The sequence below is a fragment of the Megascapheus bottae genome, chromosome 1 (assembly GCF_031878675.1).
Source record: "Megascapheus bottae isolate mThoBot1 chromosome 1, mThoBot2.hap1, whole genome shotgun sequence".
NCBI classification, from domain to species: Eukaryota; Metazoa; Chordata; class Mammalia; order Rodentia; family Geomyidae; genus Megascapheus; species Megascapheus bottae.
In genome coordinates this window covers 58073253-58097517 of record NC_143509.1, presented here as the reverse complement: position 1 = coordinate 58097517, position 24265 = coordinate 58073253, and the positions used below count along the sequence as shown (strand labels likewise).

The following is a 24265-nucleotide window of genomic DNA, read 5'->3' as shown; positions in this document are numbered from 1 at the left end:
CTGTCTTAGAGACAGTTCTAAAACCTGAAATTTATCTTCCATATATATTTATGCTTATATTTATACAAAATTTGTAATAATTTGACATAGGAAACTAGTCTCATGGCATAGAATTTTCTACTTGTGTACCACATTGGTGCTCAAAAAGTCACATTTAGGGATATTTGGTATTTTGGATTTCTGATTTAGGGATGCTTAAACTGAAGTTTGGGGAATGGGTTAAAAAATAATGAGTTGGGGGCCGGGAGTTTGGCCTAGTGGTTAAAGTGCTTGCCTAGCATGCATGAAGACCCGGGTTCGATTCCTTGGTACCACATACATAGAAAAAAGCCGGAAGTGGTGCTGAGGCTCAAGTGGTAGAGCTCTAGCCTTGAGAAAGTCCAAGGACAGGGCTCAGGCCCTGAGCTCAAGCCCAGGACTGGCAAAAAAAAAATAATAATAATGAGTTGGGCCAGGAGTTTGGCCTAGTGGTAGAGTGCTTGCCTAGCATGCACAAACACCCGGGTTTGATTCCTTGGTACCACATACATAGAAAAAAGTCAGAAGTGGTGCTGTTGCTCAAGTGGTAGAGCTCTAGCCTTGAGAAAGCCCAAGGACAGTGCTCAGGCCCTGAGCACAAGGCCCAGGACTGGCAAATAATAATAATAATGATGATGATGATGATGAGTAGGTCAGAAAGATATTAAAAGTTTTCCTAATTTATGTGAAGAATGCCAAAGGGTGATATATATATATACATATAATATATATATATGCCTACAGAATTTATATACTCATATATGACTACAGCATAATAAAATGCCCTAAATACTGTATGAAAAAATGGAGGAGGGGAAGAAAAAAATACAGTAGAAGGGATGAATTTCTTCTGTCTGTTATGTGACTGTATAGAAATGTCACAATGAAAATCCCCTCATATTACAAATGTATGTTAAGTCTAAAATAAAATAATAAAAAAGTTTTCCCAATTTAAAAAAAGTTCTGAGATATAGCAAATTACACTACCAGATACCAAATACTAAAATACAGATACTTTTTGTATGGTTTAGTTTTCTCAGTACTTGAATTATGAATTTCCTGGGTTTTTTGTTTTCTTTTGGTTTTGGTTTTTTTGCCAGTCTGGGGATTGAGTTCTAGGCCTGAGCACTGTCCCTGGGCTTTCTCAGAATTATAAATTTCTTTTTTTTATTGTAATTAGTAAAAGGGTTACATGATATTTGCCACATAGAAGGTGCATTAATTCACATACATTGATACCCTTTCCCATGTCTTGGTACCCATTACCCTCCCCCCCACACCCCCCACCGCCTTGGTTTTCCCCCCTTCCCTATCAAATTTCAAATAACCAAATACAAATAAATTCAATATATCAGATAACAAAGTGAGATACTATAACAATATGAGAATTATAAATTTCTTAACATTCATTTTTTTTAGTACTGACTTCATCTATTCTCAGGGAAACGTAATGCTATAACTTTATACTGTAGTATACAAAGAATATGTGGGCTTTTTGAAATATCTTACATTAGATTTTATAGCATAAGTGATTTTGTGCTAGGTCAGCTACAGTCTTTTCCATAAATTAATAGGATGGCTTGTCTCAGTGAACGATAGTAAGAACTTCTCTGTCTGCTGTTCATTTTTTCCCTTCCTCTTTCCCTTTTTTCTCTTCCCTTCCCCTTTCCTTTCCTCTCCCATTTTCTTCCTTCCCCTTTCCTTCTCTCTTTTCTTTTCCTTGCCTTTCTTTCTTCTTTACTTTCCTGTCTTTTCCTTTCTCCTTCCTTTCCTCCTTTCTGTCTTTCCTTTCTTTCTTTCTTTTTTTTTTTGCCAGTCCTGGGCTTGAGCACTGTCCTTGGACTTTCTCAAGGCTAGAGATCTACCACTTGAGCCACAGCATCACTTCCAGCTTTTTCTGTGTGTGTGGTACCAAGGACTCAAACCCAGGGCTTTGTGCATGCTAGGCAAGCACTCTATCACTGGGGCACACTCTTCACCCATTTTTTAATCCTTTTTTTTCTGTGTGCTTATTATTAAAATTTGTTTTGCCTTTTGTATTCACAGTAAGGATATAAATGGTTTACTTCTCATGCCTATAATAATAGAACATATTGAGTTTGTATAATTATATTAAACAGTAAATTTTATATCTTTCTGTTTTCTTTTTTATTTTATTTTATTGTTATTGTAAAGGTGATGTACAGAGAGTTTACAGTTATATAAGTTAGGTAATGAGTACATTTCTTTTTGAACAGTGTCACCTCTTCCATTTCCTTATGAATAAATAGTACAATATCATTCTTTCTAATTGAAGCAAAGAGTTCCATTGTGTATATATACCCAATATTCTTGATCCATTCATCCACCAAGGGGCATCTGAGTTAATTCCATATCTTGGCTATTGTAAATAATACTGCAATGAACATGGTTGTGCTGGTAGCTTTAGTGTGGCCTTGTTTGTGATCTATTAGATAAGTGCCCAGAAGTGGAATTACTGAGTCATAGAGCTCTATGTTTTATCTATAGAGAAACCTCCATACGGAGTGGTTGAACAAGTTTACATTCCCACCGCGAGTGTAATAGAGTTTCCTTTGGACCACATCCCTGCCAGCATCTGTTATTGTTAGTTTTCTTGATAATGGCTAGTCTAACTGGGGTGAGGTGAAGTCTCAATGATGTTTTGATTTGCATTTCTTTTATGGCCAGAGATATTGATCCTTTCTTCACATGTCTATTGGCAATTCTTACTTATTCTTCTGAGAAGTGTCTCTTTAAGTCTTTAGCCCACTATTGCTGTTTCTTTGATTTTTTGTGGGGGTTAATTTTTGGAGCTCTAAATATATTTTAGATATGAGGCCATTGTTTGATGCATAGTTAGTAAAAAATTTCCCAGTTTGTGCTCCCTCTCCCCCCCCCTTTTTTTTTTAACTTACTAGCATCACTTTCAATTTGAAGAACTTCCTTTAACATTTCTTGTAGAAGAGGTCTGCTGGAGAGGTAGTCTCTCAGATTTTATTTGCTGAGAATGTCATTATCCTTCCTGGTTAAAGTATAGCTTTGCTAGGTACTATATTCTCAGTTGACAGTTGTTTTTTTCTTCCATCAATAATATGCAAAACTTATGTCATCCTCTTTTTGCTTATAAGGCATCTGCTGAGAAGTCTACTGTTGGGCAAGTTGGGGTAACCCACTTGTTTGTTTGTTTTGTGGGACATGGGGCTTGAATTCTGTCTGGGCACTGTCCCTGAGCTCTTCAGCTCAAGGCTACCACCCTACCCTTGAGCAGAGCACCACTTGTCCTTTTCTAGGAGGTTAATTGGAGATAAGAGTCTCTGGTCCTTTTGCGCCCAGGCTGGCTTTGAACCTCGATCCTCAGATCTCAAATAGCTAGGATTACAGGTGTGAGCCACCTGGCCTGGATATCTATATTTTTTTGTTGTTGTTTCTTATCATTTTGCAGCTCTCAGAATCTTTCTCCATTTTTTCCTTCTCTTATCTCTTTCATTTGTGAAAATTGATTCTAAGATATCTTGGAATAGAATTAACTTCGGTGATTTTTTTAAAAAAATCTGTATCTGGATATTTGCACTCTTCTCTAGACTTGTCAAGCTCATTATTTTGTTGAATACATTTCCTACTTTTATGGGATTCTCAGTCCCTTTTCACCTCAACAACCTGAGTATGTGCTCTTTCAATATTATACAAAACTTTTCATAGCTCTTTAAAAAAATTTTTTTATCTTGTCTGTTGTGGGACTTGAACTCTGGGCCTGGGCATTATCTCTGAGTTCTTCAGCTCAAGGCTACCACTCTACCCCTTGAGCCACAGTGCCATTTCTGGTTTTCTGGTGATTAATTGGAGATAAAAGTCTCACGGACTTTAATGCCCAGGCTGGCTTTGAATCGAAGTCCTCAGATCTCAGCCTCCTGAGTAGCTAGGATTATAGGTGTAAGCCAACTTGCCCACCTAGTTTTCATAGCTTTAAAAAAATCTTTTGTCTATTTTATCCTCCAACTGTGTAATCTACTTTTGACTTCACTATTTCTTTCTTCTATGTGATCTATCCCATTTGTGTCTTTTGTAGCATTTTAAGTTTTGCTGAATGTATTTTTCAGTTCAAGGATTTATGTATGAATTTTTTGTGTGTGTCTTTCACTTCAAATTTATCATCTGAACATTTCTCTCCTTTCTTTAAGTTCATAGAATTTCCATGAAACAGCTGTTTGAAATTGTATTGAGAGTTCTCTCATACTAGTGATGGTCTCGTTACTTTTTGGCACCTTAATTTGAGTAGTAGAAATGATTGGGGTCTCCTGAAATGCCAGATGATTGTTGGTGCGCTATGTTATCTGGGAATCGAAGTATGAAGCCTTTTTATTAGCCTTTGTAATTTGGCTTTAAAAAAAAAAATTGCTGGGCCTGCCTGGAGTTTGGCCTAGTGGTAGTCTGCTTGCCTAGCATGCATGAAGACCCGGGTTCCATTCCTCCGTACCACATACATAGAAAAAAGCCGGAAGTGATGCGGTAGCTCAAATGGTAGTGCTCTAGCCTTGAGAAAGTCCAAGGACAATGCTCAGGCCCTGAGCTCAAGCCCAAGACTGGCAAAAAAATAAAAAAATAAAAAAATGCTTATCCAGATATTCTAAGCAGGCTGTTTAGTATTTTGTGAGCATGTGTTCATTTTTACTATTTTAACACTAGATGGCACCAAAGTCCAAATTTCCAAGAATCTGCTATTGATATGCTGTCCTTATTTCAGATGGTAGTATAAGCTTAGATTTGTCCCAAATGTGTATTGTTCAGAAAGAAAATCGGAGAGTAGCTAGAAAAACGAACCTGCCCTCACATACCTCTTCCTGTGACTACAGAAGGCCTGATAACTTGTCTACCATTACATGTCATATCTGTGGTCAGACATTATATGATTCTGGCTGGCTTTGGAAAGAGTAACTGTGGATAGAAGAATCCTAGGCTTCTATGTTATACCTGTGGACACCAATGCTGACAAGCTTATGTCACACCCTGACACCACACTCTATTATAAACACCAGTACAAGACATAACCAAGGTTCACACTGGTTTAGTCTATTGATGAAGTGGAATTGTAGTCTAAGTCTACTTCAATCAGCCACAGACTAGGACTATATTTCTTCTCCTGGCTTTGGGGGTATTCTAGAGCCTCTGTTCACAGGCAGTCCAGAAGATAGGGTCATTAGTATCTGCCAGTATTGGGTCTCACAAGCCCAGCATGAAGTTACAGGTTTGTGCTTATTACTCTGTCCTACGGTGGGTGAATAATGTCTTGTGCCATGCTTTGCTACCCAAGTTAAAATACTATTGGGAAATTCAGTACATGAACCCCGCTGGATCATAGCTGAGTTTCACAGTCAGCGGATCTAACAATCTTATGTTACATCTGGACCAGTGCCTTAGCTAGTAGTTTTGCAGGCCAAACACAAATCTGTCCTACTAGAGTACAGGTCTCTGTCTAGAGTTAGTGCAATTCTTTTGCCTCTTCTGTGGACTCGGGTTCTCTGACCTGCTTGAGGTGAAGAATGAGTGGTGTAGACAATCCCTTGGATACCTAGGGTTCTACTAAGCTGGGTTACAGCTGCAGGAATCTATAGAGTCTCATAGGAAGTACAGTTATACCTCAGGCCCCCACAAGATGAGAAATGATAAATTCCAATAAGATGAAAGCAAGACAGAAACCCAAGATAGAAAGCAAGAAAGAAATAATTAAAACCAAATTTTATTTTTGTCCAGCATCCAATGATACTGTGATAAGATAATGACTTCCAAGGGCTTAGGTGGTTCCATCTTTTATAGCCCTGTTGGCTTCAGTACATATGGTCTCTCTCTTGGGCTGGTAGATGTTACCACGTTTATGGCTTCTCTGCCTTGGTGGTGCCTTCATTATAGCTTCAGTTTCATCCTCCTAGCTCCATATATTGCCCTGTTTAAGATGTTTACAAGGATTTAGGCCCTGCCACAGCACTGCTTGGTCTCCTGAGCTTCCCTTTGGAAGTTCAGTGGAAGCCTACATGACCTTATAATCCTTGTATTCAGCATGTTAGCAAAACTAGCTTCACATAGATGAAACGAAGGTCTTCCTCTGGGATAAGCTATACCTGGGCCTACTTGACTCTAGGGAATTTTGAATGCCTTGTTACTTTAGGTAGTCCTGAGTGAGTCTGAGGTCCCAACAAGGGCCTTCTTTCTAAAAGATTACTTGGACAAGCTGGGCGCGATGGCTCACACCTGTAATCCTAGCTACTTAGGAGGCTGAGATCTGAGGATTGCAGTTCGAAGCCAGCCTAGGCACTGAAGTCCATGAGACTCTTATTTCCAATTAACCACCAGTAAACTGGAAGTAGCGCTGTGGCTACAAGGGTAGGGTCATCGCCTTACGCTGAGGAGCTCAGGGATAGCACACAGGCTGAGTTCAAGCCCCACGACCAACACACACACACACACACACACACACACACACGCACACACACACACACACACACACACACACACACAGATTACTTGAACAGTCTTGGAAACAAAACAAATTTCTATTTTATTTCTCAGCCTGTGATGGTTATGCTATGGATTTCTAAGTTGCCTCAAAGCCTTCATCCAGTTGTTCTTGTACAGAACTTTTGACTTCCACCCTTCTTATCTGCATTTTTTTCTTCTGCCAGTCATGGGACTTGAACTGAGGGCCAGGGCTCAGTCCCTGAGCTTCTTTGGCTCAAGGCTATCACTTTACTACTTGAGTCACAGTGCCACTCTCAGCCTTTTCCGAGTAGTTTATTGGAGATAAGAGTTTCACAGATCTCAGCCTCCTGCATGTCTAGTATTACAAGTGTGAACCACCAATGCCGAGTTTACTGCAGTGTTTTTTACTGCACCTTTAAATACCCTACTTTTCCAGCCAAACTGAAAATATTCTGCATCTTTCTGCTCTGCTCCTTTTTGCTTCCAGTTCTCATTGTAATTTTGACTAAAAGTGGCCAGTACTGCCTATGCCATAATCTAGGTACTCTACTGCTTTGAAGCTTTCTTAACTCATCTGTCATCTTTAAGCTCAGCCTCATGCAAATTCTCAGGGCATTGACAAAATGTAACCAAGTTCTCTGTTGCATCGTTATGTGAATGGTCTCTAGTCCAATTCCCTATAGGAATCATTACTTATTTCCATCTGAAAACTGAGTTATTAATGCATTTACTGTCCACATTCCTGTCACTATTCTGATCTTCTGAGCCCCAGCAGAGTCAACCATTAAGCTTCATCTAAGCTTTTCTAGACTACCCCAATAGACCATTTCCAAAAGCTTTTCTGCAATGTCAGGTATAGTCAGAGAAATGACCCACTTCTAGAGCCAATTTTCTATTAGTTAGTTTTCTATTACTGTAATAAATCCCTGACAAATCAGATTTATGAGAAGATTATTTGATGCCAGAGTTTCAGAGATTTTAGTGCATGCTCATGCTGACCAATTTTTTTTATGCCTCTGGTCATATACTCACATTTGGGTGGAGTATGTGTACAACCACAATGTAACCAAGGCCCAAGCTGGAAAAATTCTACAGTCAGTTTTGTTATCATTGTCATCACCAGCCAGGATAAAGTAGTCATTATCACCTGGGAAGAATCCGGTTCTGAGGAAGCTCTGTTTGTCCTTAAGGATAGTTTCAGTCACTTGTCATAAATGATCTTATCAATCAGTGTTTCTCATATTGCATGGGGATTGCAAAGTGGTTGCAGAGAGAATGGCTTAGAGCACAATAAATACAAAATGGAGGCAAGGATGTTAGACATTTTTCCTGTTTTTAGTTAACTCATGGGCCCAAGTAAGTAGCAAACGCAGCTTTTCAGCACCTATTGCAAATGGTGAGAAAATAAATAACCACCTCGTGGCTAGAATGAAAAAGAGAAAGAGCTAAAACACAAGCTGAGGTTCTAGTTCTTCCTTAACGTGTTTACCCCAATTACTAAAGACCTTTTACTAGGTCCAATAAGACCTCTCTGGAAGAGGAACCTTTAAAATATAGGCTTTTTGGGGCCAGAGCATGGCCTAGTGGTAGAATGCTTACCTAATATGCACAAAGGCCTGAGTTCGATTCCTTGGTTCCACATACATAGAAAAAGACAGAAGTGGTGCTGTGGCTCAAGTGGTAGAAAGCTCAAGGACAGTGCCCAGGCCCTGCGTTCAATTTCCAGGACTGACTCCCCCGCACCCCTCCCCCAAAAAATTTGGGCAGCACTAAGGCCCAGAGTTCACATGATGGACAAAAAAAAAAAAAAAGGTTAACTATAAAACCTGGGCTGTTCCACATCCAATGATAGTATATAAGAACCAACCATATGTAGTTGTATATAGTTTAGGAAGAGTATATGGCAATTTAAGAATGGTAGAGAAAAGAGGTAAGAAGATTGTGAATGACCCATGACCCAGATTTATGGAATGTAGCTTTTCCCTGAGTACATAAATTATTTTGAATACATAAGGAATTGTAATTATGGAAGTGTGACCACATTTTCCTGTCAGCATAATGGGGAACACTATTGGAAAGAGAGCAGAAAGGATGATGATGTTAATCTAGGGTTTTGAAGTTGGATAACAGCAGTGAGTATAGGTGTGATTTGATGTTTCCAATAATTGCTTAGAAACAAGGATAATGTATGCATTTATTACTATATAGTACTTATGTTCTATAAAGGAATATGTAGAAAGTTTAAAGGTAAAAATAGTGCTCAATTTAATAAGGAACAACATTTAAATGTATAAAACTCATTTCAATTGTAAAAGGTAAGTGTAGAGATTATGAAAACTTGGGACGTGGAATCAGAAATTGCTTATGTTGTTCATATTCAACATTCATTGTGTATTTGAAAGTCTTGGTACCTCTGTGAGTCCTGGAATTTTTTTAAAATAATGATCAGTTCTTGTTCTTCAAGAGCTCCATTATTAGGAAAAAGAAGGTGAGTCCTTGATGGCTTGCCTGTATCTGTGTGCACTGGGAAAACAGGGTATGTGGAGGTGGGGGGGGGGTCAATCTTTCAAGAATAAAATAATACATTGTAATTTTAAAAATATCTCCCTGTAAGCAATAGTTTAAAAAAATCTTTAAGAAAAATATACTTAGGCTGGGAGTTTGGCCTAGTGGTAAAGTGCTTGTTTAACATGCACAAAGACTCAATTCCCTGGTACCACATATATAGAAAAAAGCCAGAAGTGGTGCTGAGGCTCAAGTGGTAGAGCTCTAGCCTTGAGAAAGTCCAAGGACAGTGCTCAGGCCCTGAGCTCAAGCCCAGGACTGGCAAAAAAAAAAAAAAATATATATATATACATATATATATATATATATATATTTCTGCTAAGCACTCCAGATCTGATCCATCTAGAGCCAGATCACATACATCTTCATCTGTGTGTGGGCAGTCTTGATTCCTGGAAAATTTACTTATCTTTCTTTCCCTTTCATCATTTCCTCTTCAGATCTTTCACAAGTCCCTAGCCTCCACTGCCCTTTTATGGCATTCTTAGTCAATAAATTTTTCTTATGCTTCTCCTACTGATCATTCAATAAATCTCTAATTTTGCTAACTTATTTAAGATGATATACTTTTAGTCTTTTAAACCATGAGAAGGGGTATCAAGGTTCAAGAAGTAATGCACCCATTACCTCACTAATGTAACTGTAACCCCTCTATACATTATCCTGGCAATAAAAATATAATAATAAATAAGTCAGCATGTCTGACCTGATTGACTAATACTACTGTATTTAATAAAAATTATAACCAATGCTTTAAAATTTTAATATTTTAAAAAGCTCAAAAATAATCAAGCATAATATACTGTTTAAGAGTAAATATAGGTGGGATAAAGCAAAAGAATGATATACTTAAAATTCCTTCAGGTTTGGATGGGGGTAGCAGTGACAAAATTTAAGAGAGGAGCACATAGGCAGATATAGATTACTAGAAATGGTCTAGGTTTCCTTAATCTTGTTTTATAAGAGACAGAATAGTACAATGACTCATCACTCACTAATTTTTCCTTACCATTGCCTCCTCAGCTTATTTCAAAGATAATCCAGACATTATGTGATTTCTTATATAAATATTTATATATATGAGGATATTTTAAGGATATTTTAATTTTACTTGAGTACCACATTATTGTCATACCTAAGAGAATTTGTAAAAATACGTCATCAGTCATAAAATGTCTTTTTATAGACATTTGTCCTTAAAATAGAAACTAGAATCCAAATAAGATTCTTGAATTTTTTTGGCAGATTGTATTTCTTAACTCTCTCTCTTTTTTTTTTTTTAAGGTGCTTGAACTCTGGGCCTGGACTCTGTTCCAGAGCTCTTCAGCTCAAGGCTACCACTTTACCACTTGAGCCACGGCACCACTTCTGCTTTTCTGGTGATTAATTCATGATAAGAGTTTCAGACTTTAGTGCCTGTGCTGGCTTTGAACTTTGATCCTCAGATCTCAGCTTCCTGAGTAGCTAGGATTACTGGCATGAGCCACCAGTAGTACCCAGCTGTATTTCTTAACTCTTATTATGTCTCTCTTTATTGGAGAGACTGGGTTAGTATAGTTTCTGTCCTATACTATTTAACTGTTTTCTGTAGTACCCATAATTTCTATAAATGGTCATTATAGATCTAAAGGCTTAATGAGTGATTTTTCTTTTCCAGTCCTGGGGCTTGAGCTCAGTACCTATACCCTTGAGCTTTTGTGCTCAAGGCTAGTGCTCTACCACGTTAAGCTCCAGTTCAGCTTTTTGGTAGTTAATTAGAGATCAGAGGCTCACAGACTTTCTTGACTGAGCTGGTTTTGAAATGGGATTCTCAGATCTCAGCCTCTTGAGTAGATAGGATTACAAGTGTGCACCACCACGACCCAGCTGAGAGTTCTATTCTTTTAGGATTTTGTTTGTTGACAGGAATAATGTAGGGGCAATCCTGTGTACTTTCTCTTATTCCATACCATAAAGCATATTATCCCTGGTTATCTTACTTTTAGTGATACAAAAATTAATCAAGGCTTTGGTGTAGCAGGTGTTCCTTGGTAGTGATTTTTTTTGTCCCCTTAAACTGCATAGAGAAGAGCCACTTTAAGAAAATATTAGAGTTTAAAAATGAAATTTACTGAGCACTGTTGGCTTGTGCTTAGTAATTCTTACTAACCAGGAGCCTGAGATCCAACAGATGTCAGTTCAAAACCAACCCAGTAAGAAAAGCCCTTTAGACTTCTTCTCCAAAACAACCAATAAAAAGCAGGCCTGGGAAGATGTATGGCTCAAGAGATAGCCTCAAGGCCTTGAGTTCAAACCTTAGTACCACCAAAAATGAACAAATGAATGAATATATAAATAAATAAATAAAATTTAAAAACAATGAAAAGAAGTGGAAGGAAATATGAGACATTGTTTTTTTCCTCCTTATCTGTCAAATGTATTAGTTATATTAAATAGAATCCCAAATGCTCATTATAGACCATCACCACAACTTCCTCTTTTCCCCTTAAACAATGATGGCTGCATGGAGACAATGATGGCTGCATGGAGATATCAGTCTTTAAAAAAAAAAAAAATCTCCTTTTTTTTTTTTTTTACCAGTTCTGGGGCTTGGACTCAGGGCCTGAGCACTGTCCTTGGGCATTCCTCAAGGCTAGTGCTCTACTACTTGAGTCACAGCACCACTTATGGCTTTTTCTGTGTATGTGGTACTGAGGAATCAAACCCAAGTCTTTATGCATTCTAGCAAACACTCTACCACTAGGCCATGCTCTCAGCCCCTCTTTTTTTTCCTTTTTAAACTCTCTTTTCATAGTAAATTTAAGTAGTTTATAATTTACTTGGGAGTATACTATGGATTGAGAAGCACAGTACCAGAAGAATTCAAAGTCCATCCCAACTGAATTCTATGATAATCATAATTAACTTTTTAAACAGGGTTCAACTACACCAGTAACTGTTTTCAAAGGTTCAAAGAGACCTTATTTAAAAGAATGCATTTTGATTATTAATCATGATACTGGAGAATGTCGGCTAGAAAAACTCAGCAGCAACATCACTGTAAAAAAAACAAGGTAGGTCCTTCAATGAAATAAATTATTTTAAGTCAATGTCAGGGAGAAACTTAGCAAATTAAATCAGGTTATTATATAAGGTTAGTTCTGTGTGTGGCAAAAAAAAAATCTTGTACTCTTTTTCAAATTTCAAATTTGGTAGAGATCCTTAGCCAAAAGATTTTACTTACTACATTGCCTAATAATGTGCACATTTGTTTAGATTCTGAATGCTTTCCACATGTCTAAGTATAGCTTTCGTACTACTATATATTCTTTCATAGACTTGAAAAGGGGCCATTATATACTGTCCAAAAATATCTTCATTACTAAATACTATTGAGCACCTGAAAAATGTAAGGCACTACAAAATAATATATAAAAATAAAATATATAATATATATAAACACTGTCCACTAGACACATTTTAAATCATATTAAAAGATCATTTAACCCAAGCCATCTTAAACCATTTTTTTAATTTATTCTGCAATATAAAGTTACATGCTCTAAAAGCTATGCAAATAATGCACATAAAATTGTTGCAGCAATTAAGGCAAGGGAGAAGTCATGATTTAATAGAACAGTCAGGGAAGCCTTATTGATGATGTTTCTAGAGAGATAAGCTCCTAAAAATTATTTTGACTATTTGTTAAAAATAGAAATTCCTGACATGGACGTGGTATTGGAAATACAAACATAACTACATAAACATAAAAACCTATGACTCTATAGACATAATGTTTTATTTCATAAATTAATATGTATCTATGATATACAAACCCTTAGACTAATTTTGATTATGTTCTAAAAACTAAGTGCCAGTGATTGTATACAGAGATTCCCTTCTTGAACACTTGTTTGTTAAACATGTCATTTGAAATATGATGTAAAAATCAGTGTTAATAAATTCTTTAATAAAAAATACCAAAAAAATAGAAATTCCCAAATCCAACCTTAACTCAGAGAAGGAACTTTGAAGCTCTGTTAATATCCCATTACCTTCCTCTCTCCTTAACTCCTTTGGTTCTAGGAAAATTTGGAAAATACTGACTTAAAAGTGATCAGAAAAGATACAAGGATATAATCAAGGTTTGGAGGTAGGAATGTATCTGACTTTTTTCTGGGCTAATGAATAAGGCATATTTGAATAGAGAAGATATTTCTCTTTGAACTTGTATATAAGTGTTGGAAAGGTGGGGGAAGATAATGTTAACAGTGAATTCGAAATAAAGTTGTAAAGGTAGCTTAAGGTTAATGCCTTGAATATTAACTAAGAAATTAGGACATTTCCTTGTTTGCAGTGGTTACATATTAAAAGATCTTTTTAACTAGGGATTGGCACATTTACATCTTTCTTTTGAAACATTAATCCAGCAAAGAAATAAAGTGAAACAATGTTGGAAATGGGAAAAATGTGAAAACCAGGAATTTTTTTTTTTTTTTTTTTTTTTGCCAGTCCTGGGCTTGAGCTCAGGGCCTGAGCACTGTCCTTGGACTTTCTCAAGGCTAGAGCTCTACCAATTGAGCCTCAGCACCACTTCTGGCTTTTTTGTGTGTATGTGGTACCAAGGAATCGAACCTGGGTCTTCGTGCATGCTAGGCAAGCACTTTAACCACTACGCCAAACTCCCGGCCCGAAAACCAGGAATTTTAAGAGAAAAAAATGAGAAGAAAGATACTCAATACTTTAAGAAGGAAGAACTGAAAGAATTTGGTGTTGAGAATGGAATGGCAGAAGTCAAGCATAATATTTAGCATCTTAAAGATGCTAAAATAAAGTATATGAATCTCTATGAACATTTTGCCTTGGAATTATGAATGTAAAATGTGAAAATGCTTTCATTTTAATAAAGAATTTGAGACTATGCTGTATTCTTATGTACTTTCCTTTTCTTTTTACTCTAGTCATTTGTGAATAAGTTATGTGCTTGATTTTAGCAGTAGCTTAGTTTGGGTTCACATTTATATTCCCCTATAGTCCCATGTATATGGCACACATCTAGAAGGCAGCGGTAACTATTTATTATTTATTAATTTATTAAATTAACATTTTAATGCTTGAATATCACTGACAATATTTCTAAGCAGAAGAATAAATGGTCAGGTTTGTTAAACTTCGCAAGTTGACATTATTACCTTGCTATCATGCTTGTTTTGTTTTGATCTCTGGTATTCTTAATTGCAGAGGTGAAGGAAGCAGTAAAATTCAGTACCGCATAGAGCAGCAGCAGCAGCAAATGTGGAATTCAGCTCAAACTCCCAATCTTGTAAAGCATTCTCCCTGTGAAGACAAGGTGTCCTCACCATCTCTAATGGATGACATTGAAAGAGGTAAAAGTCTAAATGTATAATGCCCTTTTATAAGAGATGACTATGAAATATACTAAGTAAAAGTTCTCATTTTAATTAATGGACAAACTGATCATAACCTTTTAGTAACAGTATAATTTTTGATACATTTTTCTAATGCAAAGGTATAGCTTTTGATTTAGGGTCTTACAGAAATATGACTACATCATGTAAAAATTTATATTTTTCTTATTCAATATAACAAAAAGTGACTATTTAGATGTATATAACAATAGCTTTCTTTTTATTTTGCCAGCCATGATGATTCATATTCAATTTTATCTAACATCTTCCTATTAAATTTTTTTTTATTTTGGTGCTAATATAAGCACTCTCACTTGACTTTTTCAGTCAAGGCTGGCACTCTACCACTTGAGCCCTGCTTCCAGTTCCTCAAAATTCTTTATGTACAGGTAGACTGAAGATGTCTAAGATGCCTGCAAACCATCAGGGAACTGAGGAAATGTAGTTAGTAGAGGATGTAAACAGGTTTTTACCTGGACAAAAAGTACTCTTTATTCAATTAGGCCAGAGCTCTCTCACCCCTTTTCTTGCCTGGTAACCTACTTGCATTCCTTCCATTGAGCAGCAGGTACTATTGGGAACTCTTGCTGTTAGACACGTATTAAGACATTCAAAGCAGGATGGCACAAGCACTGAAAATTAGATCGTTGTTAAACCACAGTCCAAAGGAGTCAAGGACCTGCATGCTAAACCTAAACAAACTGCTTGCTAAATCACCGTTTTAAATAGATCTTCATTAGGGAAAAAAAAGCCAAACTATCTAAGCTATAGCAGGAAACTAGTTATAATAACCATAAACTAGGAAAATCAAAATTTGAATGAGAAAAAAATCAGTTAACTGATACTAAATTCAACATGAATGAATATTTAGATTTATGGATGCTAGACTTATAAGTTTAAAACAACTTTTAAAAACAATTATAAATTCTTTGAAACAAGTAAAAATAGAAAGCACATTAAAGAAATAGAAGTAAAAATAAGACTCAAATGGAAATTTTAGAAATAACAGCTCCCACAGCAACAAAAAAACCTCCCTGGATGGGTTCAATTACTACAAATAAATAGAACCAGTGAACTTGAGGATTTATATAATTCCTTCAATCTAAAGCAGAAAGTGGACTGAAACAAAATGAACAGAGCTCCAAGTATCTTTGGAAGAATGGCCAAAGATTTAACATTGGTAGCACTGCAGTCTCCAAAAAGAGAGAGTAAGGATTAAAGAATATTTTAAAAATGCCCAGAAACATCTTGTATTTAATGTAATTTCAAAAAGCTTAACAAATGCAAAATAGGGTATATCCATATAAATAACTGCCAAAACATATCCAACCAAGCTTCTGAAAACTAAAGGCAGAGGCAAAAGTTCTGAAAGAGAGAAATATTACCTACAGATAAGTACCTTACACATAACATCAAATTTCTCAACTGTAGTTAGGTGCCTCAGTTGAAAGAATAAAACACATATATGCCATGTAAATACTAACTAAAAAAAACTACACTGTGCCTTAGACTGGGGGTGTGGCTCGAATAGAAGAGCACCAGCCTAAGACATGCCTCACCAGTATGAGGCCCTGAGTTCAGGCTGAGTTCAGTATGAGGCTGAAACCTGAGGATTGAGGTTTGAACCCAGCCTGGACAGATAATTTCACTGGACCATGTAACTAGAGAAAATGCATAGCTCAAATGCTACAGTGCCAGTTGTGAGTGAAAAAGCTGGGAAAGCATAAGGCCCTAAGTTGAAACCCTATTACCAATGCACATAGACGTGCATATGCACACTTATACACACACACAACTGTAATCCAAGGGATAAAGAAGGAGATGGTATGATACTTTCAGAGGCTAAAAGAAGCATCAGCCATGAGTTCTATATCTACTCAAATGATTCTTTAGTAATAAAAGGGAAATATCCTTCCCCAGAAGAAAAAGAAACAAAACAAAACTAGAATTTGCTGCTAGGTAACTACCTCTAAATGTTGGCTTACAGAATGCATTATTCAAACAGGAAAGGAATAATAAAAGAATAATTTGGGAAAGGAGCAATGACAACTGAAAGATTAAATACAATAGATTATAGTTTTCTAAATTTTGTGTGACAATAGTGGCATTGAAGTCTCAGAAAAGAGAAAAATTAGATCTTGGGCTGAGCATAGTGGCTTATGCCTGTAACCCTAGCTACTCAGGAGGCTGAGATTTGAGAATCAGTCTTAAAGCCAACCTGGGCAGGAAAGAGAAGCTCAAACTGGAGAGTGCTAGACTTGAGCAAAACAGCTAAGGGATAGTGCCCAGGCCCTGAGCTCAAACTCCAAGACTGACACACACACACACACACACACACACACACACACAAAGATACTGTTGCTAATGCTAAACTACTAGTAAAAAAAAGTAAAATGACAGAAGATAAAAATCACTAATATCAAAAGAATAATATCTAGTCCAGTAATCAGAAGAGTAATGAAGTCTCTACGGACTCAGCAGCCATTAAAAGGATTCTGAATTTAAGGATTATAATTTAAATCTCAAGCCGGGCTCGGTGACTCACACCGGAAGTGGGACTTGGCTTAAGGGTAGGGCGGTAGCCTTGAGCTGAGGAGCTCAGGGACAGTGCCCAGGCCAAGAGTATGAGCCCCATGACCCACAAAAAAAAATTAAATCTCATAAATTTAACAATTTTAGAAGAATGAATCAATTTCTCAAAAGCTAAAATCTTCCAAAATGCAATCAAGATGAGGTAGACAATGTGAAATCTGTAAACATAATGAAGTCAAGTTAGCAATTTAAGGCACCCAAAAAAGAAATAGCCAGGCTTAAATGGGTTTTACTAATAAAGCTTACTGAACATTTAAAGAAAATCATTACTGATTCTACACATATCTCTTCTAGAAAACAGCAAAATAGATATGAGTGTCTTCCAAAGGCTTGAGTGTTAAAAAAAAAAAAAAAATTGGTGCCCAGACTATGGCACTGAAGGGAAGGGTAAAATCTTTAAAGGGTAGAATTCAGTGGGGTTTTTCTATCATTGGGGATTTTCCCTTGAAAGAGGATGTTAGGTTTCCAGCCGCTTTCTTGTTCCTCTCTTTAGTTCCTAGACCATGAGGCAAACAGCTTGCTCAGCCATCGGCTTCCTGCCATTTCTTTCTGTTATCCCACCCGAAGTCTAAAATTAATGGCTAATAGACTATAAGCCAAATTATGAGTCAAAACAAACCCTTTAATTTCATAAAGTGATTACTTCAGTATTTATTACAGAAGCAGAAAGCTAATGCAGGAGGAAACATTATAAGCTTATTTATGAGGCTAACAATGCCTGGATACACAAACTAGATAAAGAAAGTACAAGAAAAAGAAAAATATTGTCCAGCATCCCTCATCAACATAAACTCAGAAATTTTCAAGGAAAAAGTAACAGTCCAACGTTTTACAGAAAGAGTTATATAACATAACCAGGATAAAATTTCTCTTCTCACATTATTTGCATTTGGGATTGTGGATGAAGCTGAGAGACACAGAGTGAAAATGAAAATATATATCCAAATGAAGTAAGTGTCTCAAAGAAAATGGAACAATGAAGGTTGGGGAAAAGGAGTCCTTCTAGGAGGTTACATTTCAACTAACCTGAGAAAGAGCCATCTTTTCAGAGATATAAAATATTAATCAAAGATGTCATTAATAAATTAAGTAGAAACCTAGCTCTAAAGACTTGAATAAACTTGAAGAAAGTTTTCACAGTGCATATGTCTGACAAAGGACTCATAGCCATAAGAACTAGCTGTAAATAATGCTTAAAAATGAGAGGGCAGGGAGTTTGGCCTAGTGGTAGAATGCTTGCCTTGCATGCACAAAGACCCAGGTTCAATTCCTCAGTACCACATACATAGAAAAAAAGCTGGAAGTGGAGCTGTGGCCTAAGAGGTAATGCTCTAGCCTTGAGAAAGCCCAAGGACAGTGCTCAGGCCTGGAATTAAAGCCCCAGGACTGGGAAAAAAAATGAATGAGAAAAAGACAACTGAATTTTTATTGTTAAAAAAGGGAAGAATGTTTGAAGCAATATTCTACAAAAGAAAATATTCAGGTGGCCATGAGCATGTGAGAAACTATTTCACATCATCACTTACAGGAGAACCAAAACTGAAAACTATAGATGTTGGACAGCCATTATTATAGGTAAATAGCTTTCTATACCAAGTATTTTATGAAGGATCTGTGACTGTTAAAAAAATGTAGTAGAATTTTGAAAGCTATAGGTTCCTTATAACTCAGAGATTTAACTTACTAACTTTCTGCCCAAGAGAAATGAATTCATATATTCATGTAGAAACTTAGGGAAGAATTTTTGTTAATAGCTTTATTTATAATAACTAATAATGAAAAATAACCAAAATATCTATAAGTAGAAAATGGACAACCAACTTATATTTATATAATGGAGAATCATAACTGCAGAAAAGAAGGAGTTTGATTGGTACAAAAATGGCTGCTTATCAAAACCTGTGGATGAAACAAAGAAGACACACAACCAAAGTACATGTTGAGTGAATCCATGTACATAAAGTTCAAGACAAAATTTTTGTAATAGAAGTCACATTGTGAGTATTGATGGGGGAAAAGCACAGAGTGAGCGAGCATTCATGTGAATAGGTATTGATGCCAAGTGAATAAGTATGTACGTGCTAAAATTCATATAACTCTGAGTTATACTGTACATATAATTATGTATTAAGAAATAGCAGCAAAAAAAAGATCTGGGATGAAGCAAAGCAAATACCTACTGCAAAAATCTTAGGATAATTTGATGTAATCCAACAATAGAAAAATGCTGTTATATCCCATCTCTGGGAAAATAGAGAAGTAAGCTATAAGCAATCACTTAAGATAGGAAGCAAACAAAAAGGATATTAAGTGATAATGTAGCAACCAAGAATATCAGTGTTTTTGGATTAAAATTGTTGTTCGGTTGCCTGACATTTACATTATATACTAGAAAGTTACAAAGTGGCTTTATTCTCTAAGAAAATGATAGCTTTTACTCTTTCTGCACTTCAGTTCCTTCAATGGGAAAATTATGAGGTTTATCTATTGTAACTGAAGGTCTTTTTGACTATAAATCTTAAAAACAATTAGCAAAACATTAAGCCAAAGAAGACACAATCATTATTATTCTTTTTATCTACAAGTATTTACAACCAGCATAGCAATATCTGGTTTTCATAAACTAGAAAGTAGTTTTTCCCCAGTCAGGAAATAGGGCAGAAATCTAAATAAGGCCACATCAGCAAAATATTGTTTAGGACAACCAGGAAAAGAAGAAATTCATATGTATGAACATCATCTTTCTTTCTATGTATTAAGAGAATATGAATATTAAAACAATTGCCAAAAATTGATTAATTTTTCATATTATTCATTTATAATTACTTAAGGCACATGCATATTTAAGTACAATTGTGTAGATAAATGTACAATTTCGATATAAGAGTCATTTATATTTTTTTTTACAAAAAAAAAACAGGTAATTGTCCCTGAGCTCCTTTACTCAAGGCTAACTCTCTACCACTTGAGCCACAGTACTACCTCCACCTTTTTTTTGTGATTAATTGGAGATAAGAATCCAACCATCTTTCCTGCCTGGGTTGGCTTTGGACAGTGATGCTCAGATCTCAACCTCCTGACTAGCTAGGATTATAGGAATGAGCCACTGGTGCCTGCCTTGTTTTTGGTTTTTGGAAATAGGGCCTTACTCCGTGGCCCATACTATATGTGTGTTTGATCTTATCTATTCTTTGATAGATTCTTAGAAATAGTACATCTCCATTTTATTATATATATTCATACTATTTATTTAACCTACCCATACATTTCTGTTTTGTTTTCAGAACTTAAAGCAGAAGCTAGTGTAATAGACCAGATGAGTAGTTGTGATAGTTCATCCGATTCCAAAAGTTCATCATCTTCAAGTAGTGAAGATAGTTCTAGTGATTCTGAAGATGAAGAAGGCAGATCTTCTCCTTCTGATGCAAGGAATTACATCTCAGAACATCCTACCAGGTCTACCATACCTCAGTACAGGACTTCTGATATAGATGCTCGTCATAATACATTTTATGACAACAGTAGTCATCTGATGAATACTTTACGTAAGTATACATAAACATGTACTAGTAGAAAAGTTAGAATTTGCAGTGTAGCCATGTTAATTATAATCTAAGATTTGGGTAAAGAAAAAGATTTGTAGCCAGGGTGTGTAGTTCACCCCTGTAATCCTAGCTACTCAGGAGGCTGAAATCTGAGGGTCAAGGTTCAAAGCCAGCCCTGACACAAAAGGACCTGAGACTCTTATCTCGAACTAACCTCTAAAAAGAAACTGGAAGTGGGGCTTGGCTCAAGGGTAGGGTGGTAGCCTTGAGGTGAAGAGCTCAGGGACAGTGCCCGGGCCGAGACCCACAAAAAAAACTAATTGTATTTTATTTATGTGACGGTTTTAACTCTTACATGTTCATTGAAATTTTCCATTTCTTTTGACTCTATAACATTGCCTTCCTGTGCCTTTTTTTCTCCCATCTCTCTGGGTATTTCCCCTCTCTTTCCTTGGTAGATTTAAAACTTCAAGTGGCTCAAGAGATGCTACTGGTTTGTTTTTTCTTATTTCATCCTTTTTCTCTCAATCTTCATGTTTTGCTTGCAATCAGTGCTTATATAGAGATCACTTACCAATCTATAGCTTTTATGCAAATCTTAAAGTATATTTACATGTGCCTTATAATCTGCTAGTAAAGGGCATTTGAAATTCCCTTGTTTAAAACAAACTCCTAATCTTCATTTTTTTCTTTTTTGATATTTTTATTGTAATTAATAAGAGGGTTACATGATATTTGCCAGATAGAAGGTGCATTAATTCACATACATTGATACCCTTTCACATGTCTTGGTCCCCATTACCCTCCCCCCACCCCCATCTTGTTTTCCCCCCTTCCCTATCAAATTTCAAATAACCAAATACAAATATATTCAATATATCAGGTAACAAAGTGAGATACTGTAACAATATGAGATAACCAAGGGACAGCAAAAGAGATGAGAGATAACATAGTACCTTAAGGACAACATTCATTCATTATATGGCTTTTGTTTCAATATCCTAGAGGTCCTTTCAATTAGCTTCATAAACTCCTAATCTTTTTTTTTTTTTTTTTTTTGCCAGTCCTGGGCTTGAGCTCAGGGCCTGAGCACTGTCCTTGGACTTTCTCAAGGCTAGAGCTCTACCACTTGAGCCTCAGCACCACTTCCAGCTTTTTCTATATATGTGGTACCAAGGAATGGAACCCGGGTCTTCGTGCATGCTAGGCAAGCACTTTAACCACTAGGCCAAGTTCCTGGCCCCATAAACTCCTAATCTTTTGCTAACCATATTTTGTCCTAAAGAAAGGCAACATTTGTCAAATTATGCAAACCAGAAGCCTGATTGCATTCTAGGGTTGAATAAGTTTTTTCTCTCTCTTTACAGGGCAAGAAATCCTTCACCAGGATTTTCTGTTTTACTCCTTATCTACTCAAGGCCATTTTGACCTGTTATGTGCATTGAACAAACATTTTTTCATGAATCAAATATAATCTGTCACCTTTCCTGCTTGAATCTTTTCAGTGTATATTCATTTTAGCACAGAGCCTTAACAGCTCAACTTAGTTGTACTGAATGGAAAGCTAAGTGGATAGAAACTTTTCTTAAGAACTACTACCAAGTTTTACAATGGATTGAGCATCCAAGTGGGAATAAAAATATTTTAAGAATGAATTAGTGAAATGGAAAATAATACTAAGGAACTATATCAAAACACAGCACAAGATATAAAGATAGTTATACAGTACCATTCAACAATAGAGAAAATAGATATAGAAGATGACACATTATATGATATGAATTCCAGCATAGACAGGAAAATATAGAATATCATGAGAATTTTCCAGATTGAAGAAAATCTTTATTCCAGCTAAAAGTCTGGATAAATAAGAATAAATCTATACTTCAACACACCATAGCCTAACTGTAGAGCATCAAAGATGAAATGGTAGCCTCTGCTGGTCCCTAGTGTCTATCAAAACTGTAACAAACTCTTCTTTTTGCTTCCATGTTTTATCCATACCATTATAGTGCATTCATTTATATACAATCAGGTTCAAGTCAGTTGTCTGCTTAAAATTTTTCCATGAATATTTGTTATATTTCAAAGAAAACTCAGAGTTTCTACCGTGACATTTCTGGATTTATTTCTGATCTCATTTCCTAACATTGTCTTCTTCATTCAATTCAGTCCGTTTGGCCTTCTTGCAAGTCGTATATCACAACCAGCCCTGGCACATTTGCACTTAGTTTGGATCCTCTATCCCATTCCCATTTTTTAGTGACTTTCTTTCTACACTTAGATTTCTGTTCAGCTATTGTCCTTTGAGAGACTTACAAGTTACCCTGACTAAGACAGTCCTTTCCACTCACTGTCTCCTTGGCTACTTTTTTTTTAATAGTATTTATCTCTACTTTGCATTCTGTTATATATTTTTTTAGTCTTTACATTATAATGTCAGTATATAGATGAATTACTAAAGTAATCAGCACAGAAATAATCAATGATGAGGTGTTCTTGTCATATATTCCTTAATGTTTTTAACTGTGTTTTAAGTAAAAAAAAAAAGTAACAGTTTTTTCACCAGAATTATAGTCTGATCTTTTGTGTGTGTGTGGTGGGGGTGGGGGGGTCATAGGGCTTGAACTTGGCCTGTGCGCTGTCCCTGAGCTCTTCAGCTCAATGCTACCACCCTACCGTTGAGCCAAGCCCCATTTCCTGTTTTCTAGAGGTTAATTGGAGATAAGAGTCTCAGGTCCTTTTGTGTCCAGGCTGGCTTTGAACCTTGATACTCAGATCTCAGCCTCCTGAGTAGCTAGAATTACAAGCGTGAGCCACTGCGCCTGGCTGATAGTCTAATCTTCTAAATTGTACATTCTCTCATTTCTTGCTGGAATGAGTCAGTGGTATAAAAACAAAACACAAGATTGACACTGGTATGTGAAAGAACACTAAAGTAGATGGTAGGGATATTGAAAGTATTCTGAAAATTGATGTTACGTTGTTTTCTTTCTGGGTTATTATTTTAATTACTAAATGTGTTATGGAGTTATAAGATAAGCATCTGATTATTGCAAAATGCTAGCTACACAAGAATCACTTAGGTATTACATTTTGCATTATATCATGTTGTACAAAATGAATATTTTCATGTTTTACACATTTAATTGCTGCAGTTTTGTTATTTTTTATTTTAGGAAATGATTTGCAGCTGAGTGAATCAGGAAGTGACAGTGATGACTGAAGCAATATTTAGCTGTAAATAGAATGTTTAGAAACCATGTGATCATTTATTTGCATTAAGAATAAAAACTAAGACGGGAAGTTATGTACCTTTTGATGATAAAAGAAATTAAATTTGATTCAGTGTTTCTTTTTACTGTGTACCAGTATTGTCATTTATTATTTTTGTCATTCTGCCCTCCTGTAACTGTCAATAAGTTAGATAGACTAGAAAATAGACTTGAGATTAAGTAACATGCCCCAGATATAGGAGGCATATAAGGGGGATGAGAATGTTGAAGGAGGTGACAGACCAAGATGCACTGTATTTATAAACTGCTTTGTTAAATGGAACCTCCTTTGTACAACTGCTCAAAGATATATATTTTTTAAAAAAGCACATATGTGTTCAGCTTACATACACAAGGCGTGGGAGCTATCCCTGAGCTCTTTTGCTCAATA

At 36.2% G+C, this 24265-nt stretch overlaps 1 protein-coding gene across 2 annotated transcripts in view; it reads left to right on the top strand.

Moving 5' to 3' along the window:
• Positions 1–23967, top strand: part of Eaf2 (ELL associated factor 2) — a 28831-nt gene extending 4864 nt beyond the window's left edge. For both annotated transcript variants that reach the window (XM_090332214.1, XM_090332216.1), the window contains exons 3-6: positions 11971–12107; positions 14275–14420; positions 20339–20599; positions 23779–23967. In XM_090332214.1, the coding sequence (XP_090188340.1) occupies positions 11971–12107; positions 14275–14420; positions 20339–20599; positions 23779–23825 (591 nt within the window). In that variant the 3' untranslated portion in view covers positions 23826–23967. The remainder of the gene's footprint in view (positions 1–11970; positions 12108–14274; positions 14421–20338; positions 20600–23778) is intronic.
• Positions 23968–24265: the final 298 nt, after the last annotated feature.